Raw genomic sequence first — 20,937 nt, 5'->3', positions numbered from 1 at the left:
TGCTTGCACACGTGCACACTCCCAGAGGCACGTGTGCGGACACACATGCACCCACATACACTCATGTACACACTCAGTGGGAGCATTTACACAAAGGAAGGGCACCTGGGTCTTCCTGAGACGGCGGCAGCAAGTGCAAATACTTGAAACTGGTAAAAAGCGTCTTCCGCGCATACCTGGCCCACACTGAGCCTCCCGTGGGCGCCTGTTCAGCCTTTGAAAGGGGAGCTGGATCCCCCTAGAGGGCAACAGAGGGCTGAGGCAGCCCCAGGGGACCCTGCCCCTTGGAGAGGGCGCAGGGGAGCCGCCATCCTTGTCACACGGCCGAAGACGTCACACCCTCTTGATCACGCCACCACCGGACAGATGAGGAAACTGGGGCCCAGCCTGGACCACGGTCACAGTCACTCTGCAGATACAGACGCGGCCTCCAGATTCTGGGGACAGCGCCCCTCCCTCCAGCTGGGAATGGATCGGCCACCCTGGCCTGGCGTCTCTCCAGGTCCCGAGTGAGGCCTTCCCAGCCCAGATCCTTCCTTCCCTCCCCCCGCCCCCCGCCCCCTGCTGGGCCGTCTCTCACTGGGAACAGGGGCAGCCCAGGTCGCTTCTCGCTGCTCCCACGGACACCGCCCAGGTCAGCAGAGACCCGAATCCGTGCCCTCCAGCCACACAGGGTCCAGACCCTCCGGAACTGGCCTCAGAAGAGGAAGGGGCCTGGGGCCTGCTCCTTGCCCGGCAGGGGCGGCCAACCCGAGGTTCTAATTAGCAGCTTCTGGAACATCCAAGTGCCCAAGTGAAGGAAATGTGTTTCCTAATTGGCTCCCTGCCGGGGTGTCAGTCAGAGAGCAGGGATTACGCAGCCCCTCCAAGTCTCCCTCCCCGACCCGACCCTCCCTGAGGCTCTGGCTGGCTTCGCCGCCTCCCCTCCCAGGCCAGCCAGCTCCCTTCCCGGCCTCCTCCTTCCTGCTCACCTGCCCTGGGCGGGTCCAGCTCTGCCAGGTGTGGAAGGGACATCTCCACTCACACCTCATCCAGGGGTGCTGGGGTTCAGGGGCCCAGCGGGATGCAGGGAAGATTCCTCACAAGGTCCGCAGAGCCCCGTGGGGACCTGGCCCCTGGCCTCAGAGCAAGGACTGCAGCTGCTGCGGGCTGATGCCCTGCTGCCCTCAGGGGCCCCTGCGCAGCCGCCATGGGTGGCACTCGCTCCTTCCCTGACACCCCTCTCTGCCTGCCCCCACCTTGAGCCCCAGACACTTCTGTCCTGCACACAGATCTGGCTACAAAGCTGAGGTGGGGGTGCTCCCCGACTTTCAGGTAACCCTGAAAGTATCATGGCCAGTCTTGGGGACCAGAACCCCCGCCTCCAAGAGTCTTCAGGGGATGCGCAGGGGCAGGGCCAGTCCTGGCCTCAGGGCAACAGGACATTAGACCTGATGGCACAACGGTTCCGGACCTCGTCAGTGTCCTGCGGAGCCTGCCACTTCTCTCCCATGTCTGCCACTTCTCCACTCATGCCCTGCAGCAAACCACTGGCTGCTGGGCGCTGCCTCTGGCAGTGCGGGGCTGGGAGCCGGGGTGCCTGCCATGACGGCTGGGAAGGTGGGCATGCTGGCAACCTCACCCCTCTTGGTTTGAGAACAGGTGGGGCCGTGGAGCTAAATGTGATGGGCAGGGGTGGAAAGGCTGGGCCTCTGCTGGGCAGGTCACCTCAGCCAGCGGGCCAAGGCCCCCACCTGTGACATGAGGGAACCGAAGCCCCAGCTTTTCCGGGATAATCTCGAGGCAGTCAGGTGCAGGGAAGGGAGGGCCGAGTCAGGAAGCAGAGGAGCCCAGAAGCCCAGTTCGACCACCCCTCTTGCTGCCCAGGGTGCCCCAGCAGGCAGGGCTCAGGGAGGGCCCCGTGGGTCTGTAACAAGAGAGAGCCAGGCACCTTCGGCAAGAGAAGGACCTGCCTGCTGATGGAGGGAGGAGAGCTGGGGGGGGGGCGTGGCCCTGCGTTATCAGGGACCGGGGAGGCAGAAGCCTCTGGAGGAAAAGGAGTCAGAAAAGAAGAAAAGGAGACCAAAGAACCAAGAGAAGACGGATTCCATTTAGGTAACTTCTAAACCAAAGCCCGGTGTTTCCTTTGTCCCAGGAAGAACAGAACGCCGGCTGTGGCCCACACTCACAGCAGGTCTGCGCGGCTCCCCCTCCGCCCAGCCCTCTCCCAGGGTCTGCTGAGGATGCTCCAAGACCTGAGCGAAAGCATCCTCCCCCGGCGGCCACCCGTTGCTCCCCCGCCCCCCGCCCCGTCCTAGGAGGAAGCGAGGCGGGTGTGGCAGAGTGACCCCAGCTGTCTGGGCCTGGGGCAGCGCTCGGCCCTCACGCCCTAAGCCCGGGACACTGCAGAACACTTGGGCCCTCCTGCCTGAGGCCCCGCCCACAGGGGTCCCACCTCGCTGTCCCCAGCAGCCGCTGACCGCCCGGGGCCACACAAGCCTCATCCCAAACCACCAGGTGGCCCCCGGTGGCTGCTGTCACTCTGGGCTGGAGACAGCACTTCCTTTACTGTTAAGCCACCTCAAAGCTGGTGTTCAAAATCCAGGTCCGTTTTCCTGGAAAGTCGCGAGTGCTGCACCACCTCAGGGTGAAAGCACTTAAAGGGGCTCTGTAAGAATTCGATGTGGACCCGAAGCCCAGTCACTTCAGAACCGCACCTCCCGCCTCATTCTACTGGGAGCGTGGCTGGGCTTCGGAGTGGGCAGCGGGTGCCGCGTGCAGCTGGGCATGTGCACACACTCTCACGGTAGAGCGAGGAAGTGCCTCGATATTCTTTCAGCCTCATCTTTCACTTCGTGACGCTAAGCGATCCTGACCCTGGTCCTTGTTAAAGAAGAGCACCTTATGTTTGGTGCCAACAGCGGGCACCCCAGGCTGGGCCACCGCATGCCAGTGGTCTGGTAAGGGTGCCACTTGGGTTCTGCACAATGAGGCCTTGGCGCCACTCACAGTTCCCATCCCACCCCGCCTCTGCTTAAGGCTGCACCCACAGCACATGGAAGTCCCCAGGCCAGGGACTGAGTCTGAGCCCCAGCTGCAGCCTATGCCAACACTGCAGCAAAGCTGGATCCCTTAACCCACTGCGCTGGGCAGAGGACTGAACTCACGCCCCCAGGGCAACCCAAGCCGCTGCAGTCAGATTCTTAAGCCATTGTACCTACCACAGGGGAAACACCCCCGCCCCCGCCGCAACTCCACTTCTCCCCCCACCCCTCAACCTGGCTTCCAGGGGACCAACCGAAGTCATTTTGCTGGGAGCCCAGGAGGCGCTGGCCCCGTGCTGGGTGCTTCTGCTTAACACAGTAGGGTCCTCGCCCCTTTGTTACAAACACCACGGAAACTGCGGCTCAGAGAAGCAATCGGACTCGCCCAGGGACCGCGAGAGGCCAGCTAGGAGAGCTGCGCAGAAAACACACCACGCAGCTCCCCAGAGGCGCTGGGGTGCAGGAGAGGGCAGGGCCACCAAGGCCTCTCGTGGGGACGCACCTCCAGGGACCAGATGGAGGAGGGACGGGCAAGACCAGGGAACATCCCGCTGGAGTGGGGTGGTGGGCAGAGGGAGACAGGCGGCGTGGACTTCTGGGGTCTGAGAAAAGATGCTCCAGCCTCAGCTGGAATCAGCCCAGCCCAGCAAGTCACAAGGAGGGGCCCAGGGTGCAGAGAGCCAGGCCTGGGTTCAGGGCCCCTGGGCTGGTGTCCTGGCTGGGTGACGGACGCCCTGGTCTCCACACCTGGCCTTCCTCACTCCCCAGCCTGTGGCGGGACCATCTCCTGGGGATTTCTGTTTTCGTCTCCCTCAGCTATCTGCACACACCTGCCCCTGGGCTACAAAGGGCTCCCCTCCTCCTGCAGGCTCCCTGACCGCCTCCCAGCCACTGTGCAGTTAGTCCCTGACCCCAAATCACATGGTGTCTGGCCAGCCCAGGCCTCCAGCCAGCTCGGACCCACCCGGGGACCAGAAACCACAGGGCCGGCTCCCCACCTCCCCTGGGGAGGACTGGCGTGAGCAGATCCTCAGCCAGGGCTTACGGAGGCAGCAGAGAGCCCGACGGAGAAGGGGCACGGGGCTGCCCAGTACTGGAGTGGATGGTGCGTGGAGAGATGGGGGCCTGACCCCCTCTTTCCAGGAAGGGAGCCTGAGGCCAGCTCCCAGCTGGCAAGGCCCTCGGAGACCCCCGAAGCTGCCCCCCATCTTCTGGTACTTCAGAATTACTGGCAAGCTGCTTCAATGCAGATTCCCAACCCTGCTCAGTCCTCAGAGTCAACCCTCGCTTCTGGAATCGGCCTTTGAAACACCAAAGGGGATGGTTTTTTTCTGATGCCTGGAGGACCTCTCTTTGAGCTACCAAGGCTGAATGCTCAAGGGTGCCCACAGAGCCGCCCGGGGGCAGAGTGAAGCCTGGGAGCCCCAGGCCCTTGGGGCCCCACTAGCCGCGACGCCCCCTGCAAGGCCAGGGGAGAACCAGCCGCCACACCTGGCTGGTCACAGGGGCTCTGTGACCAGCACCCACGCAGGGCCACCTGCGCCCCAACCCCAAGCCCCTCGTGGTCACGAGAGCCCGCCCGGCAGACTAGGGGCCGTTCACTCACCGTAGTCCTTCTTGCAGTATTTCTTCATGTTAATCTTCAGCTTCCCCTTGGAGGCCTTGCAGTAGGAGTCACAGTCTGCAGGGGAGGGGGGAGCACAGACAAAACCTAATTAGGCTGCTGCAGAACAGGCCCGGGCCGGGCGGAGGCCACCTCCCGCACAGCCGGAGGCCTGGGATACCCATGGGCCAGGCCGCACGCGCGGGCGGGCCTTCTCGAGAGGTGCTGGGGACAAAGGGCCCCCGCCCGACCCACCCCCTCGGCCCCCTTGGCCTCCGAGAGGGACTCTGGGGGCTCCCGTATTGTGCCACCCAGGGCTTCTGAGCACCACACAAATTCCCCTGTTCTTAAGACGCAACTGGAGCCTGATTAAAGCCGATAGAGGCCTCATTGTCACCCCGCGCCCCGGGTCTGTGTCAGGCGCTGGCTTCCATGGTGAGCAGCCTCTGGCTGGGGTCAGGCCCCAACAAAAGAGGTCACGGAGGAAATTAGCAGCCCATGAAGCATTAGAAAACCCCTTTGGTGTCCCCTCTACTGGAGTGTGCAAATAAAATGCCCCGTGAGGGAGGGCTCAGTTCTAATGGGCCCTACTGCCGAGAGGCAGGGCCGCGGGGCCCGCGACAGCCGGGTATCACCTTGGGGACGCCCCAGAGCCGAGCCCGAGCAGGGCAGGAGGTGTGGGGGCCCCGGGACCTGCCTGTGGCCCGGCCTGCTTCTCCTGGGGGTGGCCTGTGTCGGCCACCAAACACAAGCCTCCAACACCAGCCCCCGGGTGCCCCCTCCCTGCCAGCTGTTTCTGCTCTGCAGACAAGGTGATGCCATGCCTCTGCCAAGTCTGTGTTCACACGTCAGCTTCTGGCACGACGGCCGGCCCGCTGCAGAGGCCCAATCAATGGCTACAATACACCCTGGGCCACCACTCACAGAGCCCCCTGTGCTGGCTCCTGCTGAATTCTCACCACCATGTCTTGATCTGTGGGTGTTATTCCTACGCTTTGATAAGGAACCAGAGGCCGCCTGCCCGATGTATCTCAGACAGCTAGCAAGGGGCAAAGCCGAGCCTCTCCCCTCTCCCCATCTGCAGCATGCAATAGTTCCTGGGCCAGGGATCAAACCCGAGCCACAGCAGTGACAACACTATGTGCTTGTCCACTAGGCCACCAGGGAACTCCAAGGCTGCGCCTTGACTCGGGTCTGAGACGGCAAAATCACTGTACTCATGGTTTCACCATGCTGAGTCTCAGTAAACACCAACAGGCTCTCCCTCAGGGCAGGCAGGCCACGCCAGCAACTCCCAGACGCTGGCAGCGAGGAGCAGCCAGGCCTGCCCCAGGGCTGCAGAGAGCTCAGCCTGTTCCAGGAGCAGCAATGCAAAAAGGCTGGGTGTTGCATCCTGGTCAGGAGGACGGAGATACACAGACACACACACACACCCACCCCTCATCCAGCCAAGAGGAAAATCGAAGCCCGGCCGGGGTAAGGAGTAACCTGTGTGCGAGCATGGGAGCCCAGGACAAAGCCAGGGCGGAGGCCAGGCCACCCATCCCCCCCCCACCCCCCAAACCATCACTGAGACCTGCAGAGGACATTCAGAGATCACCCGAGTCAGCCCCTGGCCCCGTAGGAGGTGGCTGCCTCCATTGAGGTCCTAATTAAAGCTGAAACAGCTCCATCCTGCTGCCTGGCAGCCCACAGACGCCCCCTGAGCCAGCTTCCTGAAGCATCCTGTTAGGAACCAGCCTCAGGAAAAAAGAAAAACAGCCCCTCTTCCTGCTCCCAGGGGTCCAACTTGGACCCCCCCTCCCCCACCCCCGCCAGGACGCCATGCCCTGGGGCACCAGAGCCCACAGCGCCAGCCCCTCCTGCCAGCTGGATGGCTAGCTGGTTACTGGGGTCAGGACCTCTTGGAAGGCAGGGACCAGGGCATCCAGGGAGTGCTGCGTTCCACTGGGGCCCAGCCAAAGAGGTCGGGAGAGAGGTGACAGTGGGCCCCACACACAGTCAGTGGCACTGGCACCCCCCCAATGGCACCACCCGTCACTGCTGGGAACAGCCGCTCCAGGTCACATCTCTGCCAGCTCAGGGGCAGATGATGCTCATGGCAAAGCCACTGCTGGGGCTGAACCCAGGCCATGCGTGGGTCCTTGTGTCCCCAGTAAGGTGGCCGGAATCCCTGCCTGCTCTTTCCACTCGGGAAAGGACTGGAGCAACAGTGGTGCCAATGACATCACTGCAGGGACAGGCCTGAACCCACTCTTGTCACTGACTCGCTATGTTTTTGGCCCACCCTGGTACCTGCGTTTTGATCAGCTTCCTGCCCTACCTCCTGTGGGGTCGAGCCATTCCCCCCACCTTCCCATCTCAGCCCTGGAGGCAGCCCCTGATGGGACATTAGCTCCTCAGCTCCTCCAAGCCTCAAGGCAGCCCTGCGAGGGAGACACCGGGATCCCCATGTCTGCACAGGACAGCAGGGCTCAGCAAGGGTGCAGGGTGCCAGCCCGAGCACCCCTGCGTGGTGGGGGAGGGGGAGGCAGTGCCCAGGCCCACCTGCCCCTGCACCTCCGCCCACTCCCCCCGCCATCACCCTCTAGCAGCACCTACAGCTCTTCTCTTCAGAGCTAAGAAGCCACCTGGGACAGGTGCATCCTCAGACGCGGGCACCCATCACCACCCATTTGATCCAGCTCCAGACCCGCCTGACAAATCAGTCGCCCCACAAACGTCAGGGGTCTGCCCCTCCGTGACGACAGCCGGGCACTAGCAAGGCACTGCCCTCAAGTCTGCCAAGCAGCCCATTACACAGACAAGGCAGTCTGGCTCCCAGCCCAGGCTCTACAGTGGAATAATCCAGAAGCTTCAGGAAAGCACGGATGCCTGGGTCACGTTCGCAGACATCCTGACTTAAATGCTTAAGAGGCAGCCTGCGTGTCTAGATTTTTAAAGTTGCCCAGTGAGTCCAAAGAGCAGCCAGGGATGGAACCACTGTCTGAACCAGCCATTGCTGTGGGAGGTGGGGACAGGGTCTCTGCACCCAAGACTTGCACGGAGGACCCAGGCTGGCAGAGGAAAGGCCCAGACAGGTGGCTGTCCCCTCAAAGGAGAGTCACAGGGCAACCCCAAGCCGCGTGTCCTTGCAGGAGATGGTGCCAGCCTCAGCACGTGTAGGTGTGTAGCTGTACCTGGTTTTCGGTGTTGTGCTTTATTGTGTGGCTCTCATGTCTTTTGGTCAGAAATTCTCATCGGGTCAGTGTGCTTGTTATCGTCAAGTGTCCCCTGGTCCCGCCCAATGTGCTGACTCCAATTGAGCTGTGAGCTAGGAAAAGAGCAAGACCCCACTTGCTGGAATTGTGCGTCAAGCATGGGTCGGGAGGCCTGGAACGCGAGGCCGAACCACTCTCTTGCGGGTGAAGCCAACGACCCCAGAGCACGGACTCCGTGGCAGCGCCTGACTGCCTGTGGACTCCGGCTGGCTCTACTCCAGAGAACTGAGGTCACTGGACAAGTGGTCCCTGGACAAGGAACATGTTCCTGCATTTTCTTTTCTCCAAACACATAAAGCTACAGAGACTGCTTCTAGGTGGACTAAACACTGCTTGAAAATGCATCTTGGACTCCTTCAAAATGGCATCTACTTGGCAGCTACCCATGCAGCCTCTCCTGTTTTGTTCCAAAATAGCTATAAAGACAATGAAAAAAAAATGAAAATTCACACTCATGCCAAAAACTAAACTGATAGATGACCCAGTGCTGGAATCTGGGAGCAATCGCTATTAATTAAAGGCAGATGGTGGTGGAACAGGCAAAACCTGTCCAGCTTTTACCTCAGGACACAGCTCTTTGTCTGATGAACAGAGAAATCCCGCAAAGGGGGAACATGACGGGGAGATGACAACCAGAAAACAAATGGGCAGGAAGTGGGTGGGGGCCTGGCGATGGTGCCCCCGTCCGGCGAGGGGACGCTTAAGGAAGGGGAGGGACGGGGAGGATGGTGTTGGCAGCGCGTGCGTGTGCACGTGCAGTTTCATCTCCATCGCTGGTCAGAGAAGGAGAACATCAGGCAGGGGAGATGGAGCAACAGCACCTCCAAGACAAGGAGCAAATGGAGGAAAAGGCTGGTGGGGACTGGGACGTGGAGAGGGAGCTGGACACAGTGCCCTGCCGTCCAGCGTGGCTGGAACGGGAATCCAGCTGTCACGCCAGGACAGGAATCTGCAAGGTTTGTTCTTGTTTTTTTTGCCAAGTGCCAAACAATGAACAGTTTAGGCTTTCCAGGCCAGAGGGTCTCTGCCACAGTATTCACATCACTGTTGCAGCTGAAAACGGCCATAGATGATATGTAACTGCATGTGCCTATCAGACGAAAATCAATGAAAGACAGGGCCTCTGTGAGATAGGAGTAAAAAGCCGTTGGGGAACACGAGGCCGAGCTGAAAAGGGCCGTAATGACACAGAAAGGGGTGGATGCATGAGAGAAAGAAGAGCTGTCGAAACCAAAACCCATGAGACCAGGAGCACAACTGAAACAGACTTTGGAAGCAGTTGACAGAAATGTAGAAAAAGGATTCAGAAACATGGAGGATAAATTAGAGATTCTCCCAAGATTTGGAGGAAAAGGATCAAGACATAGCACCTGTGCAAGAGCAAATGACAGGGATCTGAGAGGCAAAGCGGAGAGATGGTCTGTGATTGGGAGGAAACTGCAGCAGAGACCAAATTCAACAGCAGGGAGCACCCAAGGCAGGGTTCCTGAGCTAAGGGCGACCTACACAGGCACAAGGAGAGACACACTGCATTTCTGGAAAGAAGGAAAAGAGACCAACACGACCACATACACATTTGCAAAACATGAAATACCAGGATGAGGGAGTTGCCATCGTGGCCCAGCAGTAATGAACCCAACTAGCACCCATGAGGACACAGTTTTGATCCCTGGCCTGGCTCAGTGGGTTAAGGATTCAGCATTGCCATGAGCTGTGGCGTAGGTCACAGACACGGCTTGGATCTGGCATTGCTTTATGGCTGTGGCGTAGGCCAGGGGCTACAGCTCTGATTTGACCCCTAGCCTGGAAACTTCCATATGTCATGGGTGCAGCCCTAAAAAAAGTCAAATATATAAATATATGTGTGTGTGTGTGTTTAAATATATATAAATACCAGGATAAGGGAAAAAAAATGTCTGTGGATTTAAAATCGACACGAAGCTGGCCAGATGACCATGGAGCAATGTCTAAAGGCTGTGAGGAGAGAAATGTTTGAGAAGCAATACTTTTATACCTAGCTAGACTGTCTTCTATGTATGCAGGCCACAATAAACCAAAGACATTCTCAGGTATGCAAAGTTCCAACCATGTCTCCTTTTTGAGAGGAATAATTGAGAATGCTTTCCAACCAACTAAGAAATAAATCAAAATAAGAGCTTAAGAAAGGAAAGTCCTGGAATGAATACACTGGTGTATTTTGCAGTGAACAGCAAACAGAGGTCCCCAATTGGGTTCTAAAAGTGAGGATAAAGATCAAAATAATTTTAAAATGTTTGAAAGGGAGCCTCAGAAAATGTATACGTATGTATAAATAACTAAAAATTTAGGCTGAAACTTCTGATTAACAAAAACTTAAGAATGAGGTGGGGAACACAACTTTTTGTCTTAAGTAGAATGCAAAAGGTGCTATTTCATACTTGACTTTGGTAAGTAAGAACTATTAGATCAAAGAGTGCTTCTGAAAAACCCAAAGATAAACACAAACACCAGAGGAGTTAATAAATAGGTTATAGGTAATACGCCATGAAGATACGAAATGGAAACTATAAAAGGCAATTAAGATCAATTTGGATCACAGAAGAACACCTTTCTAAAAACAAAACACTGAATGTAAATGGAATCAACTCTACTGAAAATTGATCTTAAAAATATTAAATGACTGCTTAAGAGAGACATAACTAAATGAAACACATTTTTTAAAAGCTTACAACTTTTAAAGAAGTTGTAAGTTTGTCACTAGGAGACAAAGAAGTTCAAGAGTAACAGAGAAATTTGTGTCCAATAACATCGTATTGAAGCATGCAAAAACGGCGAGAAATACAAAAAAGAACAGACAGAAACACATAACTAGGGAGAGAAGGTTAAATTAATTCCAAGGAGCTGAAATTGCACTGGCCACATTTCCCGACCACAATATAATAAATATTACTTATTATTAAACAAACAAGGATGAAAATAAATGAAGTGCATTCAGTTCTAGGAGTTAGAAAATAAGGGAAATAAAACCTGAAGAAAGCTAGAGAAAAGAACTAACAACAGGAGTAGAAAATAATAAATTAGGACACAGAACAAACTCAAAAGTTATAAATACACCCAAGAACTGATTCTCAGCAAAGCTTCCAAACCAACAAACTGAAACACACGCATGCATGCGCGCATACACACACAAAACAGACAAAACACTGTCATGTCTAATTATGATTAAAAGAGAGGAAACAGACCCATTAGAAAGTTAATGAGAAAGGGGTATAACCACAATCTAAAGAGCATTTTATAAATTACAAGGCGATTGGCTACAGCTTTAGGCTGAGGTCTTGGACATCCGAATGAAATGCATCGCTTGTGAGGGAGACACAAGGGACCGAAGGCAGATCAAACCTGAAGAGAGAGAGAACCTGAAGCAATTTCTGGATCCAGATGCTTTCAGAGGCTGACTCCGTGTAAACATTGAAAGGACACACCCTTTTCATGCTACTTGATCCAGTTAGAAAAAGAAGGGAGGACGAACCACATGAAAGGGCCTAAAATCGACCATTCTTCAGCTTTAAGAGAGAAAAGCAATGTCCTATGGTTTGACCCTAAATAAGAACTGGCGTGAGCTTAGACGCACAGACCCTGCAGAACAGTTGGCCGGCCGCACTGACTAATCGGGTCCAGTATTTTCTGCCCCGCGGGGCCCCATCCTCCTGGCACCCAGGGCCCCGCTCCACACAGGAGTAAGGGGGCCAGGAAGCTGGCGGCCCCCACTCTCTCGGTGGACCCTTAGGTGCAGGTGATACTGGAAGATCCGCCAGGGGCCCTGCACCAGGCCCCCATCCCCACCCTCCCAGCCCCCATCCCCGCCCTCCTCCCCAGCGAGACAGGAGCTGCCAGGGACGGACTCTGCCTGCCACCCGGACGTGCTCTGTCCTGGGGAGAGGGCTGAGGCCCGAGGCCGCCATCTGCAGCTCGCAGCAGGCCCATCCTGGCCGGCTGGCATCCTGACTCCTCCTGGGAGCCGCCAACCCTTCCTTTATCCCCCCACCTGCTCCCCTGACTGACCCACAGCCAAGAGCCGAGAGCCCCCCCACCCCCGCAGGCTCCGTCCCAGTGGCTGAGATCCTCCCTCCTCTTTCTCCACCTTGGGTAGCTCGTCCTCTGCTCTGCCTCCTGTGCCCCAGGTGCCAAAAGTCCTGCTGGGCAGGCCTGCTCACCGGATCGAGGCTCAGCTCCGAGCATATGGCAGGCGGGGCCCAGCATCGCCGGTTGGAGCCAGGGGCGCTGCATCTGGTGCCTCCCCGGGAGCAGGGCGGGGAGCTGGCCAGGGTCTCGCTCCCAGCAGCACCCCGGCCTCTGCTCCTGGGCTGTCAGCTCGGGAAGGTGGACGGTGGGGATAAAGAGCAAGGGACACCCGGCCACTGAGGTCCAGCCCAGGGCAGAGACTTGGAGCTGGGGAACTTTCAGATGCCACTGGCTGGCCACAGGGCAGGAGCTCCCGGAACCCCCCACCCCGACCCTGTCGGGGTGAAGAGCTAGGAAGGACACCCAGCTGGCTCCGTCCCTTTCAGCCTGGCCACTCTCCTCAACAGCAGGTGACAAAAGACAGGTGAGGCCAGTCGGCTCAGTGAGCTTTGGCTCTGCCTGACCTGGATCCACAAAGCCACCTGGAACTCCTCGGGCCAGGGAGATGGGCTTTCCATGCATCCGGGCATCCACGGGTTTCATGAGGCCACGGCGAGGACGGAGGAGACACCCCCCGCAAAGCCAGCTCTCAGCTCTTGGTCCCAGGCTGCAGGTGGCTTACGACTCCCCTGATGAGGCCACCTTCTCAGCACCCCCACCACAAGCACTTTGCCCAAGAGGGAGCCAGGGCCCAGAGGCGGCTCCTGAGCAGCCGAGCATCTCTCCAGGCCTGTGCTTGTCCCACCTGCCCACTCTGTCACCTCCCAGTCCTACTCGCCTCCAAGCATCAAGCCCATTGAGCTTTCGGCTCTGGGGCAGAAAGGTCAAGGACCCCCAAAATGAGGTAGCCCCAAGCAATGGGCTGGCAGAGGAGATGGGCAAAAGGCCTTCCAAAACCTTTGGGAGCAAAGCCAAAAGTGTTTGCAACGGAGAGAGCAAAGGGTGGGTGTCTTTAATACATAAAGAGCTCTTCCAAATCAATAAAAAAGGCAAGTAACCTAATAGTCAAAGCAGAGGAACAAGCAATTCATAAGGAGGAGAAAGAGATGCAACAATGTTCAATCTCAATGGAACGAATGCAAATGAAATCAACAGGAAGGGGGCTTTTGCAGGGCAGAGTGGGAAAGCGCACACGCACACACACACTCAGACAATGTGGCTGGAGCCCAAGTCACTACCCACTTTTCTGGGCGCAAATGGCACGAAGGTCAGAACTCTGGGGAATGTGCACCCTTAGATTCGGCACCCCCACACCTAGGAACTTAGCGTCCCTTCATCCACTTAAAAGTGTGACTAAGAGATTTCCCCGTGGCTGGCTCTGGGTGTCACTGGGTGCACCCTGGGGCTCACGGAACAGTCAGGGTGGCCTAATAACCGGAGGGACGTGTCAACGTCCTGAGTGTGAGCACCACTCGTCCAAGAGCGACACTCAGAAGGGACGCCAACACCCAGCGTGCGCTGCGGAGGGTGAGGATGGGGACGGGGTGCAGGCGGAGACCTTCTTGGGTATGAAGGCCAGGCTGAGGAGGGGACATGGAGAGGACAAGCAGGCAGCTCTCAAGGCAGCCAGGGCAGGAAAGGGCGAGGCAGGTGTGAGGAACCAGCAGAAGGGGGACCTGGAGCTGGGAGGGGGAGGGACGGCCAGAGGTCCGGCTGCCTGGTCCTAGGGGACCCTGGGGGCTCATCAACCACAGGAGGGGGTTGAATTTTATTCTAGAAAAATATACTGTGCACTGAAATGTGGGGTGGAGAGGGACTGGCTGGTTTTTATACTTTTTTTTTTTTTTTTGCTACACCCTTGGCACATGGAAGCTCCTGGGCAAGAGATGGAACCCTTGCCTCAGCAGCCACCAGAGCCACTGCAATGCCAATGCTGGATCCTTAACCCACTGCACAACAACAGAACTCCCTGGTTTTTATACTCTTGCTTTGTCTTATCTGTGTGTTTAATTTTACTATAGTGAGTACACCATTCTCATACTAAAAGGAGAAAAACACCAGAAATACTCTGAAGTCTGTTCTCCAATGAGGACGGGGACCACTTATGGGGGGAATCTCGTAATTAGGTGATATTTCTATTCAGTGAGGTGGCTTTTGTATTCCAAATCCACTGGCTTCTCATGCTAGGAATTGCAACGTCTTCCTGAGGGAGGGAAAGCGTGTGTGTGTGTGTGTGTGTGTGTGTGTGTGTCTGTGTGTGTGTGTGTGTGTGTCTGTGTGTCTGTCTGTCTGTCTGTCTGTCTGTCTGCCTGCCAGTAGGGACACTGCTGCTCTCAAGGGTGCTCTGGGAAAGCTCCCTAAGGAGGTAACACAAGACGGAGACCTAAATGTGCGAGGGAGGCAGGAGCAAGAAGGGAAGAGGGTTCCAGCAGGAAGCAGAGCCTGTGCAAAGGCCCCAAGGCAGGATCGAGCCTGGCAGAGCTGAGGGGAGGAGCCGAGATGCAAAGTCACACCAGCCACACAGGACAGGTGGGGCTGGGTTTGGTTTGGATGCTGTTTTAAATGTAATGCAAGGCCACCAGGGGTTCCAGCCAGGCCTGGGGCTGCGGGGACTGAGGGGCCCTTAGCTGCCCGAGGCTTTCGGCCCTCACCATCAGGCTGGGTCTCCTGGGCTGCCTGGCCCCAGCCCTCACCGAAGCACGACCTCTGTACTGTCCCTACAACCAGAGAAACCTGACTGTGCTTCCGCTGCACCAGCTCATTCTTTCCCCAGGACAAGCAAGCGTCCCTGGGAAGCAGCCTGGGTACCATGCCTTCCACCAGGAGCCACTGCCAGGATGGGGCGGGGCCTCCCCCAGGGAAGCCCCACCCCTTCCTCCTTTTCCTTCCCTTGCGGCGCCTTCCCTCCAGCTTCCAGCTTCCCACGTGGCTCCCTTGCTGCGCCAGTGGGAGACAGGCTCCTGCGCCCGCCCCCCCCGCCCCCCACTCCAGTACTTTCTCAAGAGCCCCGCTCTGACGGCCACATCAGCAGGCCTGGGTCTGACAGATGTGCTGTGGCCTCCCCAATACCCATTCTCCTTCCTCCCCAGACAGCAAACCCCAAAGCCTCCAACTTCAAATACCCTTCTTCACAGACTCCTCTGCAGCTCACCAGGGTCCTGTCCCCATTTCTGGCCCCAAGGGTGTAAGTAGAAGTCGCCTAGGAAGCGCTCCTGGGAAAACAGTTATGTCTTGTAACGAGGGATCACAGCACCCGCCCCCTGACCTGGGGCCCTTAACCACCCTGAGCATCAGTTTCCCCATCACTGAAATGGGTTAGCGGTATTGATAATAACTGCCCTACCCATCGGCACGACTTGGAAACAACCACGTGCAGTGAGAGATAAGGGGCGCCCAGCCCCCAGGAGAAGACCTTTCAGCTGGAACCTGAAGATCAGGAGGTGCTGCCAGCTGGGGGTGCTGGGCTCCAGGCGGCCTCGGAGGGCCCCCCTCCCCCCGGCCGCGTGATGGGGAGAGGACGGGGAGTAGGGGAAAGGCTGGGCCCCACGAGGCGAGGGGGAGAGCTCGGATCCGAGCCGGAGTGACCCGGCTCTGGTCCTCGGCAGAGGCTATCACACTGGCCCGGATCGGGGTGATGGACTCCGCCTCCCAACAGGAGCACGTCTGCCTCCAAGACCCACTCCTGGGCCACGCTGTGGACCCAGAGCCGGCAGCAGGCCGAGAGAAGGTGCCCCCCGCCCCCGACCAGACGGAGAGCCCTCGTGTCCGCCCGAGGTTGGCGGTCTGGGGACGTTTCCTCTGCCCACCTCACGTCGTCTCTATGTGAACGAGGGGGACGAGTCCGCCGATGCACAGAGTATCTGGAAAGGGGGAACCTAACCCCACAGAGGCTGGAGAAGCCACAGGCTCTCAAGGTTCAGCCACCACGCCTTGGCCTTGAGTCCTAGTCCCCCTCGGCTAGCTTCCTCGGACCCCACTCCCAGTCACTTCCCTGTGTGGCCTTCCTCTTGCCCCCCCGAGCCCAGCTGGGCGCCCTCAGCACCCACGTCATGGTCTAGAATTATGTGTGCCCCCTCCCCCTGGGGAACCGGACCTGGTCCCAGCACCTGGCACCGGGTGTCTCACCACTGAATGCCCACCAAACACGCTGGAACGTGAACTCTGGGTGCCCCCCGTGCCCACACACGCAGTGTGAACCAAGGTGAATGCGGCTGCCCCTGTGAGATGCCAAGACCGCTCGGACAGACAAACCCACAAATCGGGCTCCCCAGACAAAAGACACAGTCGGCTTCCTCCACGATTATTCTGGTGACACCCATGAGAAAGCCTGGGCAGAGCGCTCAGGCCTCTTTTTTTTTTTTTTTTTTTTGTCGTCTTTTGTCTTTTTTGTTGTTGTTGTTGTTGTTGCTATTTCTTGGGCCGCTCCCGTGGCATATGGAGGTTCCCAGGCTAGGGGTTGAATCGGAGCTGTAGCCACCGGCCTACGCCAGAGCCACAGCAACGCGGGATCCTAGCCGCGTCTGCAACCTACACCACAGCTCACGGCAACGCCGGATCGTTAACCCACTGAGCAAGGGCAGGGACCGAACCCGCAACCTCATGGTTCCTAGTCGGATTCGTTAACCACTGCGCCACGACGGGAACTCCTCAGGCCTCTTTTAAATCTGCTAAGCTCTGTGACAACACAGAGGACAAGGAGAAGGCTGGAGTGGCACAGAAGTCAGGGGTGCTGGGACAGACAGAGGGGTCAGGAAGCCGCGCCCTGAGCTCTGGAGCTTGTCAGTGGTTCTCAGCCTTCTCTCGCGGGGGTGGTGTGTTTGTAGGACAAACCGTCTCCACCTGGACCCGGGGTACCATCCCGGGCACAGGTGGGCTCCAGGGCTGTGGGCTGCGGGGAGCGGGTAGCAGGTAGGCTGGCGAGGGGTGGGGGTGGGGGGCGCTCAAAACGGTAGCTTTTCAACTTGCCAGCTGTGTGTCCTTGGGCTAGTGACCGCCTGTCTCTGAACCTCAGAGTCCTCATTTATCAAACAGGGTAAGAGCACGAGTCCTTTGAAATTCTACTGAGGAAGCGTGACAAGTTTTAAAACATGTCAGCTCATTATTCTTACAATAACTCAGGAGCCATGACAAGAAAATCAACCTCACTGTATCCTGGCACACCAAGTAAAGCAATGTTTTCTTCAGTTTCTCCATCAATGTATTTACTGCACGTACCGACCGCCTCGGCTGGTTCAGAAAGCAGACCCACCTCCGGGACGCGGTTCCTGCCCAGCTCTCGTCACCACCACGCAGCTCACGTTTTCTCAGCCTGCTTTGTTCACTGTCTGTCTCCCTCCCTGAAGGCAGGGCCACGGCCCGGTCCCCTGCTCTGCCCGGGGCCCAGGACACTTCCAGGCTCTTGATAAATGTTTGTCAAATGAAAGGAGGACTTGGCTGCTCCCACCACATGGCAACGTGACCCTGGGCCCCAGCAACTGCCACACCCAGCCCCCAAGTCCAAGAGCAAAGCCACCACCGGGCCAGCAGGGAGTGCCGCAGGGTGGCGGGGGCGTCCGTGTGAACAGCAAGAGAGCAGAGGCCTGAAGCAGGAAGCTGAAGAGCAGGAAGACACGCCGTTGGAAAACTCAGAGACCCGCAAAAGCTGCAGCGTGGCCAGAGCAGCCCTCGCCTGGGGAGCGCGACCCTGCCCTTCCCGGGCCGTGCGCAGGGCTTCGGTGTCTTGTTTGGACTTCATCTACAGAGATTGGAAATCCGCTGCCTTATTACGCAAATGTATTTGCAAAGTGAACACGCTGGGCCTGGGATTTGGACGGCGGCCCCGCAGGAGGGGCTGGGTGACCTGGAACGAGGAGCAGGCCCCTCTCAGGCCTGGGCTGGCGGGAGGGCACCAGCCAGGCAGGCGTCTTCCCCCTCCCGGAGCTGGTGCAGGGGGCTGATCGCCCTGGCCCGCTCCCTGCAGCCTGGTTTGGGGGGTGGGGGGCCGGGCCGCGGACTGCACTGGCCACGTGAGGCGGGGAGCAGCCCCTCTCCCCACTTGGAGCAAGAGGGGGCCAGGAGTCCCCAGCACGCTCTTTCTTCTTCCTGAACAAGATGGATTGGAAAACAAATTGGCTCAAATAAAGCATGTAATTAGATTAAAGCCTCTTGCCCAGAGCCTTGGGGACTGCAGAAGCCCTCCTGACTGGAGGCAGGAGACCTCGGTGGGCTCAACCAGTGCCTGGACACCCAGAATCTTCTCTGGCCCATCATCGGTCCTTCCCAGCTGGGTCCAGCTATGCTGAAGGGATTAACGCCACTGCCGAGACAGTCCCAGGGCCCCCTCTGCCATCAGCCCCACAGGCCCGGGGTCCCCCTCTTTGCTGCCTGCAGGTGCCGCCTCAGAGGGCAGCGGTGTCCAGTCCACGAGCCCCCACCGAGCTCATCGTGAACACCTGGGACCATGACAGTGACAAGTCTGCACCTGGGCAGCCCCCGTCAAAGCGCTTCCCACCCACGACCTTATCTGAGCAGCACCACACTCCCTAAGGAGGCCGGGTGGGGGCACTGGGACTGCCACGTCCTTCACTCACCACACACACACACACACACACACACACACACACACACACATTCTCCCTATCACCAACAGCTCCTCACATCAGGTCAGGGCCACCCAGAGGAGTCTTTGTCCCCAGAGCCATAGGGAACCTGATGATTGAGCAGCGACCCTTAACCTCTGCCCATCCCAGTGCAGGGGACGCCCCTTCTCAAGGGACCATCTTCTCGGCTCCCACCCTGAGGGACAACTGCTGTGTAACTGCCCACACCCTCGGCCACCCTCCCATCCCTTTCCAAACAGCCTCCACCACGCTGCCCCTGTCCTTCCTCCCGCCAGCCATGCCCTCTGGAGATGTGGCTGTGATCACAAGCGCCAGGGAGAGGCAGGAGAAGGTGCCCCATGGTCAGGAAGCTGCTGCACCCCAGGAAGAGACTTCTCTCCCTGCAGAGCAGATGAGCTCCTGGCCCTGAGAGCTCAGGCAGAGGAGACAGCAAAAGGAAAGCAGGATTGACGCTTGGGAGTCCTAGTTTGAAAGGCCTGATCGGGAACAAGCGTGGAGGCAGGAAAAGCACACAGGCAGCACACACACGCCGTTTCCCAACCAAGCTCATGGCAGACATAACTAATCAACCTCAGCACCCAAGGGGCCCGGAACTCAACAAGGTGCTTCTCGTTGCTCAGTGGGAGCGCTGACACACTCTTGCCATCCCTGGTTTATTCTGTCATCTGCGAACAACTGACAGACCGGACACAGGTCACGAAATCCTTTTGGGAGCTGAAAGGAATCTTAAGTCGGTTGATCCCTGCACCTCCTTTTATCATCCCACTGTCTGAATCAGCCTCACCACCAACTCCAGGCTTGGATGGGAGGTCCACCAGCTGAGCCTCACCTATTTCTGCAGCTTCCCCCAGACGTCCTTAATTCTGCCCAGCCCAGCACACGCGCACCCGCCACCTCTTCACCACAGACCAGCGCTCAAGACTTTCCAGGCAAGTGCCCCTCCCTCCCAAGCTTCTTGGCTCCTTCAAACTTTGAGGACATGGCTTTCAGAACCCCCTTCATGGAGTTCCCGTCGTGGTGCAGCGGAAATGATCCGACTAGGAACCATGGGGTTGCAGGTTCGATCCCTGGCCTCGTTCAGTGGGTTAAGGATCTGGCATTGCTGTGAACTGTGGTGTAGGTCGCAGACGTGGCTCAGATCCTGCGTTGCTGTGGCCATGGCATAGGCCAGTGGCTACAGCTCTGACTGGACCGACCCCTAGCCTGGGAACCTCCATACACCACAGGAGTGGCGCTCAAAAGCAAAAAAAAAAAAAAAAAAAAAGAACCCCCATCATGCCAGTCCCACTTTTTTCTTTGGCTGTGCCCACAGCACATGCAAGTTCCTGCGCTGGGGATCAAACCTGTATTGCAGTTGCGACCTGCACACAGCTATAGCAATGCTGGATCCTTAACCCACTGTGCCACAAGGGAACTTCTGCTGGTCCCACTTCTTAACCTCTCTGCTCCTCAGTTCTCTGACGGGAGAACCGAAAAGTCCTCCTCTCTACTTTACGGACATCTAGTAGTTGAGTGTGGCACTGCCTCCACCTACCCGGAGGCCACCTGTTCTCAGTTCTCTGGGACACAGGTGAGAACCAGGAAAGACAGATGGAAGGAACTGAATGCCTGTTGTGAAGGGAATCCTGTTAGAGCTTCATTCACGGCTTAACTATCCTTTATTTACAAACACTGATAATAAATGTCATTGCTGCCATTCCCAGAACAGAGCAGTTAGGGTCTATGCATTTATCTACATATTTAAAGGGCAGGGTGACCCTCCAGAGACGTGGCCCTTGGCAGGAAGATGGAATGGCTAGGAAACAAAGGGCAAGAGGCAGCAAACTCTCCAACTACGAAAAGCAGATGTAGAAAATCCAAGGGCCATTTGAATAGAGGCCAAAGGCCCTAAAGGCTGCAAAAGCTTCCCTCCAGTCTAATTCCCTTTTGCAATGGCTGGGCCGTCCCGAAAGGTTCAATCCTGTTCAATGTGCATTGCTTCATATGGCGGGAAAGTTGGCGATGCATTTGGGAAAGACTTCCATCCAAGATGGTTTCAAAAAATTATATGACATTTCAATAAATTATTCTGTAGGTGTGTGAAAACCGTATTTGTGGGGGCTGCTTAGTCCACAAAAACACAAGAACCCTGGCAGATCCTGAAATCGGCCGTTAAGACCAGACTCCGCTGCCTGGTCAAGGGGAGAACGAAGGCACTGTGTGCTCTGGGCAAGAAAGAATTCTGGATACACTCCAGGTCACCAGAGACCCCGCGCCCCCACGGAAGGTGCTGGAGTCTTCGCGTTCCCGGCACGGGCACAGCTGTCCTCCCCAAGAGCCACCACAGGGTCTAGAAGACGATGGTCCCAAGA

The 20,937-nt window shown here is 57.4% G+C and overlaps 1 protein-coding gene across 5 annotated transcripts in view; it reads right to left on the bottom strand.

Moving 5' to 3' along the window:
• Positions 1-20,937, bottom strand: part of NTN1 (netrin 1) — a 241,409-nt gene that overhangs the window by 12,967 nt on the left and 207,505 nt on the right. For all 5 annotated transcript variants that reach the window (XM_084982995.1, NM_001044548.1, XM_021066258.2 and 2 more), the window contains 1 exon segment: positions 4,630-4,704. In XM_084982995.1, coding sequence (XP_084839121.1) covers positions 4,630-4,704 — 75 coding nt within the window.

The sequence above is a fragment of the Sus scrofa genome, chromosome 12 (assembly GCF_054392235.1).
Source record: "Sus scrofa isolate SSC_HxYL_T2T_F1_AM1 chromosome 12, Sscrofa_HxYL_maternal_Yorkshire_Landrace_v2.0, whole genome shotgun sequence".
NCBI lineage: Eukaryota > Metazoa > Chordata > Mammalia > Artiodactyla > Suidae > Sus > Sus scrofa.
This window is presented reverse-complemented; position numbering and strand designations above follow the sequence as displayed.